We start from the raw sequence: 18,438 nt of genomic DNA, 5'->3' as shown, positions 1-18,438 counted from the left end.
ATGTCTAAAAAAAAAAAGAAAAAAAAAAAAGCAGCGGAAGAGCCGTTCTGGATTAACACTCAGGCCTCTCTTGGGGCAGCTGGGGAATGAGCATAGGGACCGTGGGTTTGGCAATGGTGCGGCTCAGTGTCCAGTTTTCTGGGTGAGGGGAAGAACGTCCGTGCTCCAAGTGGGCATTCGCTGACGTTTCACAGGTGTCGCCTACCGCTTCTCATGCTTCAGAGGGAAAAACTATTCATGCGCATGTCTGCATTTCCGTGTGTGGAGAGAGAAAAACATACATATTCTAGGTATTTAAAATAATGAACACACATAACCTAAAACTATGCCTGTCAAGTTAGTCCAGCCCCGCGCGCCCCCCGCGGGGAGCCACTGAAGATTCCCACGCTCCATCGGGTCCCACGGAACCGCCCCGCGGACTCCAATTCCCAGAAGGCCATTCATCTCATGCCCGGCCGGTGCCAGGGACGCAGCGCGCAGGGGCCTCTGGGAGATGCAGTTCCGGGCGGACTGCAACCCACCCAGCGGAAATGCGTTGCGGCGGGGCTGGAGCGGTCGTGCGCCTGCGCGGCGGCGGCGCCCCAGGGATCTGGCTTGGCGCGAGTGAGTGTGGAGGACGAGCGGGCACCAAGGACACCAAAGTGCACGCGAGTGAGCGTGAGTGGGTGTGCGGGCGGGAGTGTGTGTGCGTGCTGGCCTCGTGTGTCACACGCATGTGCACGTGCGCACTGACCGAGGAGGCGGAGGCCTGGGAGGTGGACGCTGCCCCCAGCGCGTGCGCAGGGTGCTGTGCATCCTGGACAGGGAGATCAGGCCGAGAGGAGCGCGGTCACTGTCACTGGGGGTGCGTTGTTTCCGTGTGACACCATGTGTGGGACAGCCTGTGCATGCCTGTCAGACCGAGTGTCACCGTGGGGAAACAAAAACCAAGGGGAATGAGGCTGCAGCACTGAGCGACTGGTTAAAGTAGGTGACAGGTGCGAGATGCTCTCTGGGGCTTGAGGGGACACATGGCGTGCATGTGTCCGACCGATGTGCACTGGCCTCATCGTTTTAAGGGGAGAGAGAGAGAGAGACAGAGGACAGACGCACATGGGCATGTTGCCAGAATTCATTCACCCTGGTTGTCCATGTGGAGGGAAGTCACCTGGCGCCCTAGAGTGGTCAGGAGAGTGAACGTTCTCCTTGTTTGTTCAGTTTGGGCTTTGTTTTTTAGTGAACTCTTGACTAAAGTGCAAGATGAAGAAACTGGTACAGTCGACGTAAGCGATGCTTAGTCCAAGAAACAGAAGGTTTCCCCAGAAGCCCCCTCGTGCCCCTCCCAGACACCACTCCTCCGGGTGACCCCTCTCCTGACCTTTGCCGAGCTTTCTCGTGGCTGCTGAATACTCCAGAGTGAACACCACAGCATGTCTGTCCTGTTTTCCATTGGTGGCCGCGTGGGTAGTTTCCCACCCTGGGCTCTGGCGAGCAGAGCTGCTGGGCCCGCGTCTTCGGGCACGCAGGGGCCTTCCTTTCTTCTGGCTACGTACCAAGGGGTATAAGTGCCACCCTAGGAAATACCACCCAGCGGTTTCCAAAGTGGAGGCACCAACTCACAGGACTGAGTGAGGGTTTCAGCTGCCTCTGCTTGAATGTTTTTACCCTGAGGTGTGCTGCCTTTTTTAAAATAACAGCTCAATTGAAATATTTTACAGATGTGTGTCGTTGAGTGTGTCGCTGCACTTCTCGTGTCAGTGGGGAAGGGGTGCCTGCCATTCATCCCTGCATTTGCTGCTTGGTCCGTTCACTCATGTACTCACAGTTATCTAGTGCCTTCCGACTGCTTTTCTGTGCCAGGAGGCAGAAACCACAGCACTTTTTTAAGCAGCTTTATTGAGCTATAGTTCACATCATAAAGTTCTCCCATTTAAAGTGTGCAGGTTGTAGTTTTTCACATAGTCGCAGAACTGTGCACCCAGTACCACTAATTCCGGAACATTTTCATCACCCCAGATAGAAAGAAGCCTGTGCCCGTAGCCATGACTCCTTTATCTGCCCCCTCCCAGCCCCTGGCAACCACAAATTTGCTTTCTGTCTCCATGGATTTGCCTTTTCGCCTAGACATTTCATATCAGTGGAATCATGCAGTGTGTCCTTTTGTGTTTGGCTTCTTTCAGTTAACGTCATGGTTTCAAGGTCCGTGCATGTTGTAGCATGTATCAAGGCTTCGTTCCTTTTTATGGCCAAATGTATTTTTGTTTGTACAACCATCAGTCCTGAACTCCAGCCCAGCAGCCCAGCGGCTTGGGGCCCACTCGCTCTTTATGTGCGTCCCAGCAGCAAATGCCCAACGGGATGCCTTGGCGCACACGCCCTGGCAGAGGTCGGAGAAGGGAGAGGAGGGCCCAGACTCCTCGGCCCTGCCCCTGCCCCAGTGTACGGATCACAGCAGCCAGAACCCTGGGGACCATGCAACCTTCTTTCTCCTTCTGCCCCCTCCCACCACCCTCAGCCCCATCATCTCACTTGAGCTGCTCTCAGCTCGTCTGCTTTCGCTATGCCCACACTGCCAGCCTCCCCACGGGTCTCCAGGCCTCCTCGGCCTCCATCACCCTCCCCATCGCTCACCCAGCCCCACCCATGCTGGCCCCTTGCTGCTCCTCAGACTCAGTGCCTGGCATGCTGCCACCAGGGCCCGTGGCTTCGTGGTGTCGTCTGCTGGGTCCGTCCAGAACCTGTGAGGGTATCAGGGCTCAGTAAGGAGCTTTCATTCAGGTTAGCAGAGTGAAATAAAGCGTGTTCTAAAATCAGTTGTGGTGATAGATGCAAACTGAGTAACAAAGTTACACATGAAAAGAAGACAGCGCTGTCTTCTTTGGTGTGTGAATCGTGTCTCAATAAAGCTGCTCAAAACACAAAGCAGGTTCTGTCTTCCCACCTCGACAGCATCCTTCAGCTCCCACTCAGGTCTGTGCGCTCCTTGGAGGTCCACGCCTGGGGGCAGCAGCGTGGGGGGGCCGACCGCGCCTTTGGCCCCTGCGCCGTCTCTCCCCCGCTCTGTCCACATGAGAGAGGACTTCTGCGCATGCGTGTGGACCCCCGCGCTCCGCGCAGACCCTGCGAACAGCCGCCCTCAGGCAACGCTGGGCCCGCGGCGCACAGCAGGGGGGCAGTGAGGGTTGTCCCCGAAGCACACGCGGGGAGGCAGGCGGGACTCAGTGTGGTCTGGCAGTGGGGGCGCACGCGGTTCCAGACGGCACACTGCCATGGCCCCGCAGGGCCCCCGGCCGGGGGGAAGGCAGCGCTGCTCCCCGCCCGCCTCCCCGAGGGCCACCTGCCCACCCGCACCGAGCGGCGCCGTCGCCCGCTCTCCAGCCCCGCTCCGAGCGTCCTGCTTCCCGTGGCCGCCTGACACTGCGTCTCCGCCCCTTCACTCTCCATCTCCCGCACTTGCCTGTAAGCCCCACGAGGGCGGGCTCTCTGCCTCCTCCACCGCCGCATGCCCGGGCGGGGGTAACGCCTGGACCCCGCGGGCGCCGAACCCGGGCGACTGCAGCCGGCGCGCGCCCCCTGCGAGCGGATCCCCTCCGCCGCTGACCCGCCGCGGTCACCGCCCTCCGCCCTCGGGAGCTGCAGGTCGTCCCGGCCTCCGCGACCCCTTCCGCTCCGCCCCGCTTCACGCAGCCCCGACACCGCCGCGGAGAAGCGACTCGTTTCTCCGCCCCCCGGCGCAGCTCCGGAAGCCGCCACTGCCGTCCTCGGCGCTGTGGGGCGGGCTGCGGGGCCGGCGCCCCCTCGGGGCCTCCTGCTCGGCGTCCCACGCTCCCACGCCCGCCCCGCGGCAGGTTCCCGAACTCGGCCGCGCGCGCCCCGACCCGCCGTGTCACCCACGGTCACGGTGAGGAAACCACACACGGCCCGGGACCGCCCACCCCGGTCTCCTCCGTGTCTCGGTGTCTCACAGGCCGTCACACCCCGGGTCACACACAGACACGTGGTCACAGAGACACGGCAGGACCCCCGGCCACCCGGCAGGACCCCCGGCCACCCAGCCGCACCCACGAGCCGCACCCCTCAGCCCGCCTCGCCGCCTCGCCCCTGCTCGCCCGCAACCCCGCGCACCCGCGGGGACTACAACTCCCGGCGTGCCCCGGGCGGCTCGGGGCGCCTCTGCGCGGCCAAGGGCGGGCGGCACGGCGCGGCGCGTCCTGGGAGTTGTAGTCCCGGCGAGCAGTCGCGCGGGCGGGCGACGTTCTGCGCGCCTCCGCGTCCGCTCCCGGAAGTGCCCGCTCGCGGGTGGGTCTGGGTCCGGACCCGGGTCGCGACGGGGCGGTTGCGGGGACCCCGGCGGGCGCGGGGCGGAGCGCGGGAGAGGAGCCCGCGGGTCCCGAGGCCCGAACGCCCGCAGCGCGGCCAGGGGACAGCACGGGCGGCGCGTGGACCGACTGCCGCACCGCGAGTGTGGGACCGACCGCTGACAGACCGAGTGGGGTCAGGTGCGGGATCCAGTGTGGACCGACTGACTGCGTGCAGGGTTGGGCCCGCCGGAGGCGGTGCGCGCAGGCGTCTGCCGAGGCTGTGCGTCTGTCCGGCCGGCAGGAGGCGGTCCGGCGCTGCCCCCGGGTGTGTGACCCACCGAGCGCGCTGTGCTTTGCGGTTTCGTGGGTGGGTTTGTGACACTGAGCGGGAGGTGCTGTGTGCCTGGGAGTCGGGGTGGCCGAGGCAGTGGCTGCTGGAGGGAGCCTGCGGGGCCGACATGCTGTGAGGACCTGGGGGGGGGCACTGAGAACTGCGGTGGGACCGGGGATACCCTGGGCCGTTCCCGACAAGCCGCGCCTGCAACCGCGGGTGTGCGTGTGGCCGTGAGCTGTGCTGGGACTTGGCGGGGGGCTGAACCTGGGTCACCTGTGGAGGCCTTCCCAAGTGCGACCGAGGGTTTGTGCTTTGCCATGTTTTCAGGTGAAATCGTGTGACCAGGGGTCACTCAGAGAGACCTACAGGAACCTCCAGCACCTTCTGTGGGGTCGTCAGAGTGGACGTTTACTGGCGTTTGCTGTGTGCCAAGTCCGTGCTGGATGCCCGCTCGGGCCGCCCCGGGGAACCTAGCGGCAGGTGGGTGCCGGTATCAGGCCGGGTGCGAGGAGGAGTCAGAAACGTACCACCCCCCGCCCACCCCCAGTGGGCTTTAGCTGCAGACGACCCAGGGCCACTGCCCGATGTCGGGTCAGCGCGCCCTGGGAGCCGGAGGCCGAAGCCACGTGGATGTGTCCAGAGACTGTCCTGGGGTTTTCCTGGAACGGGCTCCGGGTGCGGAAGGAGCTCGGGGGAGCTCAGAAGCTGCTGCTGCACTTATCCTCGTCCCTGGCAGCCTCTGCGCGTCCCTCCCACACCTGGGGGTGGCACACTAGCCTCTCTGGGTCCCGGTGTGTTTACTGAGCACCTGCCGCAGGGGAAACAGACACCACAGGGCAGGGCTGGGGGAGGGAAACCCAGGACACTCTGGGAGCAGCACTCGGCTAGCTCCCAGGCTTTGGGGTGGCTAAGGAATTCATAGGGTGTGAAGCAGGTTTCGGGACAAGGGAGCAGCAGGGGCGGGTGCCGGGAGGTCCTGGGGTAATGGCCCAGGGAAGACTGGGGAAGGGCCCCTGCCGGCTCTACAGTAGAGCTGTGGAGCCAGAACCCAGCTTTCCCCGAGGCTGGGGGCTGCCAGGGCAGCTCCCGGACTGGGGATGGTGTTTTCTGTTCAGGACATGCCCTTCTCCCTGGGCTGCGGCTCCTCAGCCTCCTGAGCCCAGCCTGGGGCAGAGGGTGTCAGGGCTGATCCCAAGCAACAAGAAGAGAAGAGCTCTGAGCCCTGCACCTGCCAGAGGCTGTGGGTTGAGGAGAGCCTGGTTTCTCTACACCCAGCCAAAGCTTGTTGTTAACTGTCTTTTTTATTACAGCCATCTTAGTGGACACAAAGTGGCATCTTATGGTGGTTTTGATTTGCATTTACCTTATGACTAATGATGTTGAGTATCTTTTTCTGTGTTAACTGGCTATTTGTATATCTTCTCTGAAGAAATGTCTATTCAAGTCTTCTGCTCATTTTTAAATTTGGTTGTCTTTTTTATTATGGAGCTGTAAAATTTCTTCACATTTTCTAAATACAAGTTCCTTATCAGATATATATTTGCAAATATTTCCTCCCATTCTGTAGGTTGTCTTTTCACTTTCTGATGGAGTCTTTTGAAGCAGAAAAATTTTTAATTTCGGTCATGTCCAATTCATCTGTCTTTTGTTGCTTGTGCTTTAGATGTCATATCTAAGAAGGCTTTACATTATTTTCAAGTGCACTTGGAGCACTAAACAAAATTAACCACATACTGAGTCACAAACCAAGTCTCAGCACATTTCAAATGATTAAAATCAATCATGGCATATATTCTGATCACAATAGAAATAATGTAGAAATAAATAATGAAAAGGCAACTAGAAAATCCCCAGCTAATTGCAAATGAAGCAGCAGAGTTCTAAATAAACCATGGGTCAAGGAAGAAACCACAAAAGAAATTAGAAAATATTTTGACCTGTATCATAATGAAAATATAATATACCAGCTTATGGTGTGCACCTATAGTTGTGCTTGGAGGGAAGCTTATAGCCTTAAATGCATATGTTAGAGAAGAAGAAAGACTGAAATTCAATTATCTAAGTATCTCTCTCAGAAGCTACAAAATAATAGGCAGTAAAGTGCGGGGGTGGCCACGTGGTTCTCGGGGGCGTGTGTGGGAGACGGAGAGAGGGAGTGGGTCTGTGGAGGAGCCCACGGAACAGGCCGGCCGGGCCCCCTCCCCACCACCGCGGGAGACTCCGGAGGGGCGCCTCGGCTTTGCTGTGCGTTGGGAGGGAGTGAGTGGCTCCAGGTAAGCTCGGAACAGCGCCCCGCGGCCTCGCGTGGGGCCCTCCTGGGTTCGCTGCTGTCGCCGTGTCGCCTGTGTCTGTGACAGGGAGGGTCACAGCTCTGGGCCCTGCGACCAGCCGCCCTTCCCCGCAGGCGTGCGGCGAGCCGGCCTCCCCGGTGACAGCCTCCGCCCTTCCCGCGGAGCGCTGCTGCCCGATGGCCGTCCCCAGGGGTCCGCTGAGCCCAGTGCCGCGGGTGAAAGTGGAGGGCGAGGAGGCCGGCCTCCCCCAAGGCCAGAAACCCCGCCCGGGCAGCCCCGCAGCGCACCCCGAGGCCGCGCGCCTGCAATTCCGGCGCTTCCGCTACCGGGAGGCGGCGGGTCCCCGCGAGGCCCTGGCCCGGCTGCGCGAGCTGTGCCGCCTGTGGCTGCGGCCCGAGGCGCGCTCCAAGGAGCAGATGCTGGAGCTGCTGGTGCTGGAGCAGTTCCTGGACGCGCTGCCCCCCGAGGTCCAGGCCTGGGTGGGGGCCCGGTGCCCCGGGAGCAGCGAGGAGGCGGCCGCGCTGGTGGAGGACCTGACCCGGGCGCTCGGCGACAGAGGTGAGGAGGCAGTGCCAGCGCGCGGGGCCGAAGCGGGATTGGAACCGGGGTGCGGGGCCTGCGGCTGGGGCTGCGCACAGTTCACTCGCATGTTTGTCCCCGCACTGAACACGCACGCTCCGCGCTGGTCAGGTCTGCTTTGCTTGCAGGTGAAACTGGCTGAGGCAAAGAGGTGTCGGCGGCTTCTGGTGTGGCCCGGTCCAGGAGCTCAGCTGACACCATGAGGACACTTTCTTTCTCTCTTGTTCTATTTCTCTTTGAATTTTCGTACATTAGCTTCATGCTTTTAACTAGGTTCTCCCCCTGAGTAGGGTAAAGATGGCTCAACCAGCCCAGGGTTATGTTCTACCAATGTGGAGACCCCAGGGGAAGAGGGTCACCGGCTGAGCCCCACTGGCGCGGCCTGGGCCGCTTGCCTTTCTTTGGCTGACTGGATCCCGGGGACGCGCAGGGAGTAAGAGACAGATGCCCAGAGGAGAACCAGGGCTGGGCAGGAGTGCTGGGTGTGCCCTGCGCCATCCGGGGGCAGAGAGAGGACCCGGCCCGGGCACAGCACAAAGCAGGGAGTGTCACCAGCGTCAGGGACGGAGGGTGAGGCCTGCAGGAAGGACGTGGAGTTTGGACACTGACAGATCATCCAGCCCTAGATACAACTGTTGCTCCACCTCCTCCTGGCAGTGTGACTCTCTTGTGCCTCCGTTTACCCATTGAGGGGTGTAAACGAGGTAATTCACATGCAGCACTTAGAACTGTGCCAGGTGTGTTCTAAGTGATAAATGTAGCTGTGAGGACAATTCATTCAAGTCCTTGAGGAAAGGACCTTTCTGGATGACGTTGGTCTGGGGTCTAAGGGCCACAGGCAGGCCTGCTTCACTAACAGCCTCTCTCTCCTCTCCAGTGCTGCTTGCCGAGGGCTCTGAATTTCCCTCCGACGGGAACTTCGGGGATGGGTGGACAGGCACGGAGCCCCTGACAGCCAGATCCCAGGTGAGGGGACGTCACCCAGTCTGGAACAGGCTAGTGCAGGCTTGGAAGGGTGATGGTGGCCCTTACAGGCCTGTCTGCTCCCCTGAGCCCTGTCCCTGACCGTCATCCCTCACCCTGAGCCAGCGCTCCCTGTGCCTGCTCTGCTGGGGCCGGCCCGAGGGGCTCCCTGGCAGGGCTGGGGGCTTCAGGAGGATTGCCCCGAGGAGCGGACGCTTGGAGCCAGAGGACAAACAAGGCAGCGGGACGGGGTCCTAGTGGAGGGCACAGCGTGTGCAGAGGCTGGGAGGTAGGAAGTGGCTGTCGAGGGGACAGGGCATGGCGGCCCATTTGCCCTTTGTCACAGGGTCGCGGGGGGACTTGGGTCTGGTTGCAGGTGGCACTGAGGAAACACAGAGGGGTTAGCTTGGATGATTATAGATGCCAGATGCCACGTAGCAGTGGCTCCCATACAAGTTCCTTATCACTGCTGTAACAAATTACCACAAAGCTGGTAGCTTAAAGCAACGCACATTTATGATCTTAGAGTTCTGGGGATCATAATCCAAAATGCATTTCACAGGGCTAAAGTCAGAGTGTCAGCTGGGCTGATTCCTTCCGGGGGCTCGGGGAGAATCTGTCCCTTGCCTTTTCCGGCTTCTAGAGGCCACGTTCCTTGCTCGCGGCCCCCTCAGGGCCAGCAGAGTGGGATCCGCAGTCTCTCCTTCTCTGACCTGGATCACGTCACCTTCTGGCTTCTGACCGCCCTGCCCCCTCCTAAGGACCCTTGTGATGGCACCTAGGGCTCAGCTGGGTGATCCAGGATGATCTTCCAGTCCCGGGGCCCTCCATGTAATCACATCTGCCAAGTCCCTTCTGCCAGGTTGAGTGACACGGTCACAGGTGCTGGAGGCCGTGATTCTGTCCTCCGTGGCCCCTCCCAGCCTGTGCCCCAGCAGAGGTCGGGGAGCCCCCCTGAGCACCCTGCCCTGCGTGTGCGTGGGAGCCATCAGACGCTGGGCAAGGGAGTGGCCGGCTCTGCTGTGTCCCTTCCATGGGGACCATGGAGGAGGAGGCTGAGGAGAGCCAGGAGGGGCCCCGAGGCCCGGGGGAGTGTGGTGGCTGCACCTGGTGAGCCATTTGCTCGGCAGCATTTACTGGGCACCCAGTAGGCACCCAGCACTCCAGCACGTGGCGCTCATGGTCTCAGGAGACGCTGGCCAAGGAGCGGCCCTGGGGATGCGAGCGATACAGGAAGGCAGGGCGTGGGGCCAGGGTGACGGCGCAGCCAGGGAAGGAAGGCCCCTCTGAGGAGGCGGCACCGAGGAGGGGCCCAGGACGGTGACAGGGAGCCACACAGAGCGGGCAGAACGGCCCCGGCAGGGGAGGCCCCGAGGCCAAAGCCCCCGAGGTGGGTGAGTCAAACCTGAGGGAGCCCACCCGGCAGGCTGGGGCGTGTGGCATCTGACGTGTTTGCAAAGGTTATTCTTTATGAGAAGATATAATGAACATACCATAAAATTCATGCATTTAAAGTGTACAAGTAGGTGGTTTTTAGTACACTAACATTGTACGACGGTCACCATTACCTACTTCCAGAACACTTTTATCGTCCTAAAAAGACACCCTGAATCCATCAGCCTCACCCCTCACTCCCCTCTTCCCAGCCCCAGGAGACTATCCTCCTGCCTCCTGTCTGTGGACCCACCCGTTCGGGGATTTCACATCAGTGGAGTCTCGCAGCGAGTGGCCTTTGTGTTTGGCTTCTGTCACCCAGCACAGCGTCCTCAGTGCTGTCGTGCGTGTCAGCACTTCCTTCCTTTTTATGGCTGAATAATGTTCCCTTGTGTGGACAGACCACATTTGTGTGTCCACTCCTCGGCTGACGGGCGTTTAGCTTGTTTCCACCTTTTGGTGCTCGTGAGTCTTGCTGCTGTGAACAGTGGGTTTAGAGCCATCAGATGCTGGGCGAAGGGGTGGCGGCTCCTTTTCATTTCTCTTGGGCGTATGCCCAGGAGGAGAACTGCTGGTTCACGTGGTAACTCTACAGTTAGCCATTTGAGGAACGACTAGACCTTTCCACGGTGGCTCCTCCGTCCCAGTCGTTTTGACTGCTCGGAGTGTCGCCTTTGGTGCTGACTTCACACCCCAGCGTGTCCGGACAGTGGGAAGGGGCCGGGCCGGGGGCAGCTGTGGCTGCGTGTGGGCGAGGAGAGGCGGCACCGGGTCCCTGGCGCGGGCTGCGTGGACGTTTACTGCCACTAACCCTTGCTGGGCTCGCCGCCTGTCACAACAAATTACCACAGACTGGGCGACTGAAAACAACACAAATTTATTCTTTCATAGTTCTGGAGGCGAGAAAACAGAAATCAATGTGTCAGCAGAGCCATGCTTTTTTTTTTTTTTAAATACAAATGCACTTTATTGTTTTAAACAACAAAAGAAGAGGCAGGAAATATTTGCATGTAACAAATTGTAGCTTATAAATGTTTTTTAGTGGTGGCGTCTAGTCATCATTTTTTCTTTTTTAACTTTCCTTTACTGTGTCTTGAGCACTGATATTGCAAAAAAAGAAAAAAGAGGGAAAAAAAAAAAAACATCCAGCATGAAGTGTGAACCAGTGTCTCAAACACTGGAAGAACTTGGAAAGCAAATATGATTTTTCTTATTTCCTCTGAGTACTCTTTAGTAAAACAAAAGGTGATCTTTGGCATAGATTTCATACTTTAAAGGCATTAATATTGCATTTGTATCAGGTAAGCAACTAGACAAATATGCTGACGACCTTGAAAATAATCTTCATTAAAAAAGAAATAGAGGTAAGCCTGAGTGTTCAGGACCAACTTGAGACGAGTGTCACACACCCGGCGCTGAGATCTGCCGGGGACCGAGGGGTGCAGCGAAGCACCCGGGCGGTGGTGCTGTCCCTTTTCTCCTCTGGTTCGGGCTTTGGGGAGAAGCTCAGCCTTTCACGTGCCAGGGACACTTAGAAAACAAACAAACCAAAAAAAGGTCTCTCTCTCATTTTGCCAAATAGAAAACTTATTATAGTGATAATTAAGTACTATACCCTTCAGTCTCTTGAACAATCATATTCGTGGTGAGGAGGAAGCAGAGGGTTTGGCTGTCGGGGAGTGTTTCCCGTTGGGTCATCATTCACCTCCCAGCGGTAGAGCCGAGCTCTCCTGAAGGCTGGAGGGGAGAATCCTTGCTCGCCTTTTCCAGCTGCCTGTGCCTGCATCATTCCAGTTTCTTCCTCCATCTCCCCATGGGCTTCTCTGCATGTGTCTGTCTGTCTGCGCATAGCTCCCTCCTTTCCCGTGAGGACACCAGCCGCTGGACTCAGGCCCACCTAACCCAGCATGACCTCGTCTCAACCTGGTGACGTCCGAAAGACACTATTTCTGAATAAGGTCACTGGGTGGACGTGAGCGTGGGGGAATGTGATTCAACCCTTCCGCTGTGCCCAGGCCCACCAAGGCCTGCAGCCCATCAGAAGGGGCCCCTTCACCGCCCGGCCTGAGGGCCCATCTCAGGCACGGTCATGCTTTGGCTTGCAGGGCTCAGCCTCTCCGAAGCCGGGCCAGGTAGAGAAGTGCAAACTGAAGCCCCAGTATGGGGCCTTGGGCTGCAGCAAGGAGCCAGACAGCAGCAGGGGCCCCCAGCTCCTGGGTAAGTGGGTGTCCGTCCCCCAGCCTTGCCCACCACCTTCCTGGAGGCTCTGCCCCCTCCAGCCCCAAAGGCCACATGCAGCTCCCCATCCAGGCGCTGCCACTCAGCCGCAGAACCTCCTGCATCCTGACTTCCCTCCTCTCAGCACCCAGAGGAGCCCCCCCTGTGGAGGTCAAGGGTTCGCTGCTCCTCGGGGGGGCCCAGACCAGGGAGCACAGACACCCCAGAAATGCACAAACAGACCCAGGCAACTGGACAGATGTCCCAGGGCAGGGGGTGGCCCCGTCCTGCAGGTGGGGAAGGCTCCAGAGAAAAGGCCAAGTGGTGCTGAGGGGACAAGGCGGTGACAGCAGTCCGGGCAGAGGGCAGTGGAGGGGCAAAGGCCAGGCAGTAGGGTGTGTGCCTGTGCAGTCTGCGAAGAGTGTGGGGGTGGGGGTGGGGGGGCTCACTCTTTCTTTCTGGAGCAGGGGAGGAAAGCGGGAGACATAGCCTGGCAGAGTCCTTCCTTCATACGGTGTCCTCATCTTACCGATGGGAAACTGAGGCCCAGACAAGGGCAGGATCTGCCCAAGGCCCCGGAGTTGCTCTCCACCTTTCCACTGCTCTGCCTCTCCTCTGTGGGGTCTCTCCGGCAAACGCTGCCAGATTAAACATCCTCAGGAGTCCTTTGCCAGTGTGGGCAGGCCTCGGCCTCATGTACCCCGATCTCCAAGCTCCCCTTAGCCACACTCCACCCTTACGTGCCTTGTAAAGGATGAGCCTCGGGCCTCCCAGGGGCTCGGGGAGGCTGAGTGGGCACGGCTCTGGCTCACCAGTCTCCTGACCCTTAGCAGCAGTTGTTTATTTGGGGCTCTGGATAAAGGAATGTACTGTGGAAACTTCCACAACACCAGCAAATGGGATTTGGTCCTCATTCGGCCAATATTAACTGAGCCCCTACAGGGTACCAGACCCGTGCCAGTCCCGGAGGGCACAGCACCGAGCACAAGCGATGGAGCGCCCACCCTCACAGAGCTGGGAGCCTGCTTCTGAGGGAGCATGTACCCAGACACCTGACAGAGCAAATCCCTAACAGGCCTGCCTGTCTCTCCGGGACCCGTTCAACACCAGTGTTTTCCTTCTGACACTTAAGCCAAAATCAGGAGCCTTGAAGCATAGTTTGAGTAGGGGAGGTGAGGGAGAAAATGAAAAATCCCCACCTCTGATGCAGTTTGGGCTGCTGTAGGTGGACAGCCCTGTGTCCTTTTATCATCTGAGATACGAGATAAGGAACTGTCCCCTCGGGAACGGGGCCAATGTCAAGGGCAGACTGTGCCTCACCTTACAGCGCCTGGGAGGGTTGGGAGGCTTGGTGTGAGGGACGATGACACTGTGCTTTGGGTTGTTTCAGGATGGGAGCCAGGACCCGAGCCTGCACAGGCAAGCTGCAAGCAGGACGATTCGGAAGGGTTGGAACCACCAGTCACAGTCACTGGTACCCTCGTGGAAGATGTCTCCCTGGGGCCCCCCTTTGGAGATGCAGGTGAACCCAAGGGCAGCTCAGAGAGGTGGGCAGGACTCTCAGAGGAGGCCTGGACAAAATCTGTTGTCCAAGAGACAGCTTTCAGGAAAACTTCAGGGCCTCACAAGGGTGCCCTCACAGATGAACCCAGCCATGGATGTTCTGCCTCGGGGACCAGTCCCAACATGTGGCCAGACTGGGCCTCACAAGAGAAGACTCCTTCAGAAGAGAAATTTGATTCATTGGATGGTTATGGGACAGAACCTCCACACACACACTCAGAGAGAAAGTCCTCCAAGTGTGGCGAATGTGGGAAAAAATTCAGGAGCCCTTCAGCCCTTGAGATACATCAGAAAAGCCATTCTCGGAAGACACCCTACACCTGCAGCGAGTGTGGGAAAGGCTTCGGCCGGAGCACCCACCTGGCCCAGCATCAAGTCGTCCACACGGGGGCAAAGCCCCACAAGTGTAAAGAATGTGGGAAAGCCTTCAGCCGCATCACCCACCTAACTCAGCACCAGAGGATCCATACTGGAGAGAAACCCTACGGATGCAGGGAATGTGGCAAAACCTTCAGCCGCAGCACCCACCTCACCCAACACCAGCGGGTCCACACTGGGGAGCGGCCCTATGAGTGTGACGAGTGTGGCAAGTCCTTCAACCAGAGCACACACCTGACTCAGCACCAGAGGATCCACACAGGGGAGAAGCCCTACAAGTGCAACGCATGCGGCAGAGCCTTCAGTGACTGCTCGGCCCTGATCCGACACCTGAGAATCCATTCTGGAGAGAAGCCATATCAGTGTAAGGTTTGTCCCAAGGCCTTTGCCCAGAGCTCCTCCCTCATCGAGCACCAGAGGATCCACACAGGAGAAAAGCCCTACAAGTGCAGCGACTGCGGGAAAGCCTTCAGCCGCAGCTCAGCTCTCATGGTTCACCTGAGGATCCATATCACAGTGCTGCAGTGACCCAAAAAAACCTTCAGGGTGCAGTGCAGCCTTCCCTTAAAAGCTCAACATCAGAAAGAAATGCTGAGTTCTGTAAGAGACAAAGAATGGAGAGGGTGATGCATCCCCCAAACGGACAATGTGCTTCTGCGCAGGTTCTGGGGCTGTTTGGGAACAGCTCTGTATTTGTTCCCTTATAAGGGCACAATGATTCATGCCAGCTAGAGAAGCTTCCAGAAGGGTCCTGCTACCCTCCATATCCATTCAGGCATACGCCAAAAAGAGAACAACTGAACTGGGAATTTGGATTTGTCCTCAGAGCCTTTCAAAAGAAGCCAAACTCTCAGGGCAGGCAGGGTGAAGTGTCTGTCAGGGCTCAGTGGTCCCAACATGCTTTGGGCAGGGAGTTCCTGTCCTGCTTAGCCCAGGAGAGATGCCTGCCTGCACCCGCCCCTGTGCCTTTGTGCCCCCCTATTTCATGCCTAACCCCAGGGGCCCCCGGAGAGGCCGCCTCTTCCATCAGGCCTCGGGCAGGCCCCGTCTCCTGTTCTGCCTTAATGGACGGTGCTGTTTGAGTTTGCCCATCACCACTTTCTCCTTCTCCCTCCATAGCCCACCAGGCCCTGGCCCTCATGGTTTTAACTAAAGCTCATCTTTAATCCATTTTCTTCTCTATCAATCACTGTTCCCTTTTCTGACCCCTCATCGCCTCTCACCTGGAATACAGCAGGGCTCTCCGTTCTGACCCCTTCCTGCCTTCATTCTCTCTCCCTCTGTTTCATTCTCCTGCCTCTTTCTGCAACCCACATCTGCTCCACTCCATGGTAGAAAGTTCTCCAGTGTGTCATCGGCTGTAGCAAAGCTCTCTGAGTGAGTTACAAGTACACCAGGATGCTGCTTGGGGCCTCGAGTGACCTCTCCACTTACCCCGTGTGTCGTATGAATATTGCCATTTTCCTGTGTGTGCAATCATGTGGAAAGGGTTTTGAAGTACTGCCCAGTGGGATAAATCTCAGACTCCTTCACCGGGCGGTTGAGAGTGTTCTGGCCTAGCCTCCAGGTCCTCCAGCCTCCTCTCCTCCCACCCACCCACCCGCCACTTGGAACCATCCGTGGTTCCTGAAGACGCCATACTCTTTCCCACCTACGTGCCTTTGTTCTCGTGCCTGGACCCCTGCTCCTCTCCTCTTGGCCATCTGGCAACTACTCTCATCCTCAAAGATTTCGGACGCCCGTCCCCGATGAAGCCCCCCGACTCCCCAAGCCGACTTGGGCTTACCCTCTGTGATTCCAGAGCTCCTCGCACGTACCTCTCTTTCATCTCCTACCATGCTGTATTTACTTACTCCTTGCGGAGCTTGCAAACTGTTTCCCAAGGAGACTGTGGGCTCCTGCTTGCTCTCAGCGCACACTAGGCTGCCGGGTCCTGACCATGCTGCTGAGTGCATGTACGGCAGCCGGTGCCTCTCCTGGGCGCCCCTCACGTTCCTCCTCGCGTCATTCCTACAAATGTTTACACGGCTGTCTCCCCGCCAGGCCGGGGGCCCAGCAGGGCAAGAATAAGCTGATTTCCCGGCCCCTAGCACCCAGTCAAGCCTGGCATGTGGTGGCTTCAATAAAACGGTGCTGTCTGGGCTGCGCTGTCGGGCACCATGGACTGGGCCGTCGCCAGCGTTCAGGACCCCCGTCCCTCCTTTAGGGTCTGGCCTGTAACTGGCCGTCCCAGCCTCTGTGTCTTCAGTCAGGGTGTCGGTGTCCAGGCCTCAGTTTCCCTGTGTTCCTGTCGCGTGTGCCCCATTGACCCAGCCTGTGGTTGGGTCCTGATCACCGTCACCACCTCTCCCCGGGTTTCTCCCTGGGTCCTGGGCTCGTTCCCTCTACATCAAGCGTAAACAGGCACACAAGAGACCAGTCGAGGTGAAAGGCTGAGAGCAGGACGGTGAGACCCAGCGGAGTCCGTGAGTGGACACCCGAGTCCCAGAGACACCAGATGTTGGCAGAGCCTGGCACCCCGTGCAGCCGAGGCCGAGACACCGAGGGGAGAGTGCGAGGTGCCGGGGAGCACGCAGGGAAACGGCCGCACGGGCCTCCAACAGGCCTCGAGGAGTGGAGAAATGGCAGGCCCCAAACTCACGCTGCAGAGCCCACCCCCTCCCCGGGCTGCCTGGGAGACCCTGGATACGTGACGTCCCTGAGCCTCAGTGGCCTCATCTGCAGGGCGGGAGCAGCGAGACCCGGCAGAGCCCACCCAGGGCCTGCGCCTGCCACAGGCTCCGGCTCCCGGTCCATCTCCCCTGCCCTGCCCGCCGCTCACCCGGCCCGTCACTGGCCCCGTCACTGCCCCCGTCACTGCCCCCGTCACTGGCCCCGTCACTGCCCCGTCACTGCCCCGGTCACTGCCCCGGTCACTGCCCCGGTCACTGGCCCCGTCACTGCCCCCGTCACTGGCCCCGTCACTGGCCCCCGTCACTGCCCTCGTCACTGGCCCCGTCACTGCCCCTGTCACTGCCCTGGTCACTGCCCCGTCACTGGCCCTGTCACTGCCCTTGTCACTGCCCCCATCACTGCCCCATCACTGGCCGCCCCAGCCCCATGCGCTGAGCGCCTCCACCTGCGCTGCGTGCGGTGTGTGTCTGCCACTGTCTGACGAGCTCAGAGGGAAAGGCCCCGACTAAGGTCCGCAGTGCTGATCAGTGTGTGGCACGAAGCAGACACGTCCTCACAGGCTCTGCGCCTCACAGAGGGGGGGGGGAGAAGGGCTCGGAGAGCGGCGGTGACTGCTCGGAGCCCCCAGCCGGGACCGGAGGTGCTGGGACCTGAACGCGCATCCAAATGCCAGAAACTTCAGTACACACAACTGCTCAGCCAACAGACCGGGTGTCTTCTAAACCCAAACGTATGTGCTTCGAAAAGACGCACCTAGAACAGGGACACCAGAAAGTTGAAGGTAAAGAGATGGAAAAGAGATTAGGGCAGCCACGGACCTGAAGAAAGGTGGTAGAGCTGTACTGATTTCAGACAAAGCCGATTTTAAGCCAGAAAAGCATCATTAGGGTTACATAGGGTCACTATATTTCTATAAAAGAAACAACCCATCAGAAAGCTGTAACAGTTCAAAACCAGATACTTACTAGGGAACAGTTTCACAGTGAGAAATTGATGGGGCCGTAAGTGGAGTTGGAAACACTCGCACTTTCTTTTTGATGATAGATAAAAAGATTATATGCCATAAAAGTACAGAAGATTAATACAAATTCATAAGCTTAGTTCACAAATACATATACAGAGCCCTGCATACAACAATTACAGAACATTGCCCTTTTTTTGAGACAAAACAACACCCAAATTATTCTAAAGAAACAGTGTTGTACAAATGATTTTCAGACCCAAGGTAGTATAGTAAGAAATCACTCACAAAAAGATAGCTGAAAAACCCTGATCCTTTAATGAGTCAAATGTAAAATAATTATTGCTGCCAGGGCAACGCAGGAATGAGACACGGACACAAAGCTAAGAATTAAGGGAGCAGAGGGCCCACTGCATCTTGAGCTAAGTGGACGACAATGCAGCCTTGCTCCAGCTATTTATTTCAGAAGATCAGGTGTATATGCTAAAGGTGCTCAGGTGGGGGAGAGCCCACCAGATACCTATATTTACATCAGGTGTATCCAATCTAGGTTTGTATCAGGTGAATACAATCTAGGTTTAAGACAATGGTAGTCACAAGACACACATCTTTACAGGGTGGGCCTGCATGGCATTCTGTGCAGGCCTGCAGCTCAGCGTTCCAAGCCACCACCCCAGATATGCCTCAGGCAACACGGAAGACTCAGTTCCCCACAAATAATTTGTATGTTGTATTTGGAATTTGGAAAACATTTGAGAGCCAAGC

General features: G+C 58.2%; 2 protein-coding genes across 7 annotated transcripts in view; one reads left to right on the top strand and one right to left on the bottom strand.

Moving 5' to 3' along the window:
• Positions 1–636: 636 nt before the first annotated feature.
• Positions 637–15,209, top strand: ZSCAN22 (zinc finger and SCAN domain containing 22). Of its 6 annotated transcripts, none has more exons than XM_037818944.1 (6): positions 637–657; positions 4,942–5,094; positions 7,019–7,463; positions 8,362–8,450; positions 11,987–12,098; positions 13,489–15,209. In XM_037818944.1, exons 3-6 carry the CDS (start codon positions 7,082–7,084, stop codon positions 14,565–14,567), a joined length of 1,662 nt encoding a protein of 553 aa, XP_037674872.1. In that variant the 5' UTR covers positions 637–657; positions 4,942–5,094; positions 7,019–7,081; the 3' UTR covers positions 14,568–15,209. The 6 variants fall into 6 exon arrangements, with proteins under 6 accessions (XP_037674872.1, XP_037674871.1, XP_037674870.1 ...); XM_037818943.1 differs by lacking the exon at positions 637–657 and adding an exon at positions 4,248–4,278; XM_037818942.1 differs by lacking the exon at positions 637–657 and adding an exon at positions 4,285–4,478.
• A1BG (alpha-1-B glycoprotein) overlaps positions 11,075–18,438 on the bottom strand; it is a 23,785-nt gene continuing 16,421 nt past the window's right edge. Inside the window, exon 8 of the mRNA XM_037818946.1 lies at positions 11,075–11,411. Within this exon, the coding sequence (XP_037674874.1) occupies positions 11,260–11,411 (152 nt within the window). The 3' untranslated portion in view covers positions 11,075–11,259. The remainder of the gene's footprint in view (positions 11,412–18,438) is intronic.

The sequence above is a fragment of the Choloepus didactylus genome, chromosome 27 (assembly GCF_015220235.1).
Source record: "Choloepus didactylus isolate mChoDid1 chromosome 27, mChoDid1.pri, whole genome shotgun sequence".
NCBI classification, from domain to species: Eukaryota; Metazoa; Chordata; class Mammalia; order Pilosa; family Megalonychidae; genus Choloepus; species Choloepus didactylus.
The sequence above is the reverse complement of the archived record's forward strand: the minus strand, read 5'-3'. Positions and strand labels throughout refer to the sequence as shown.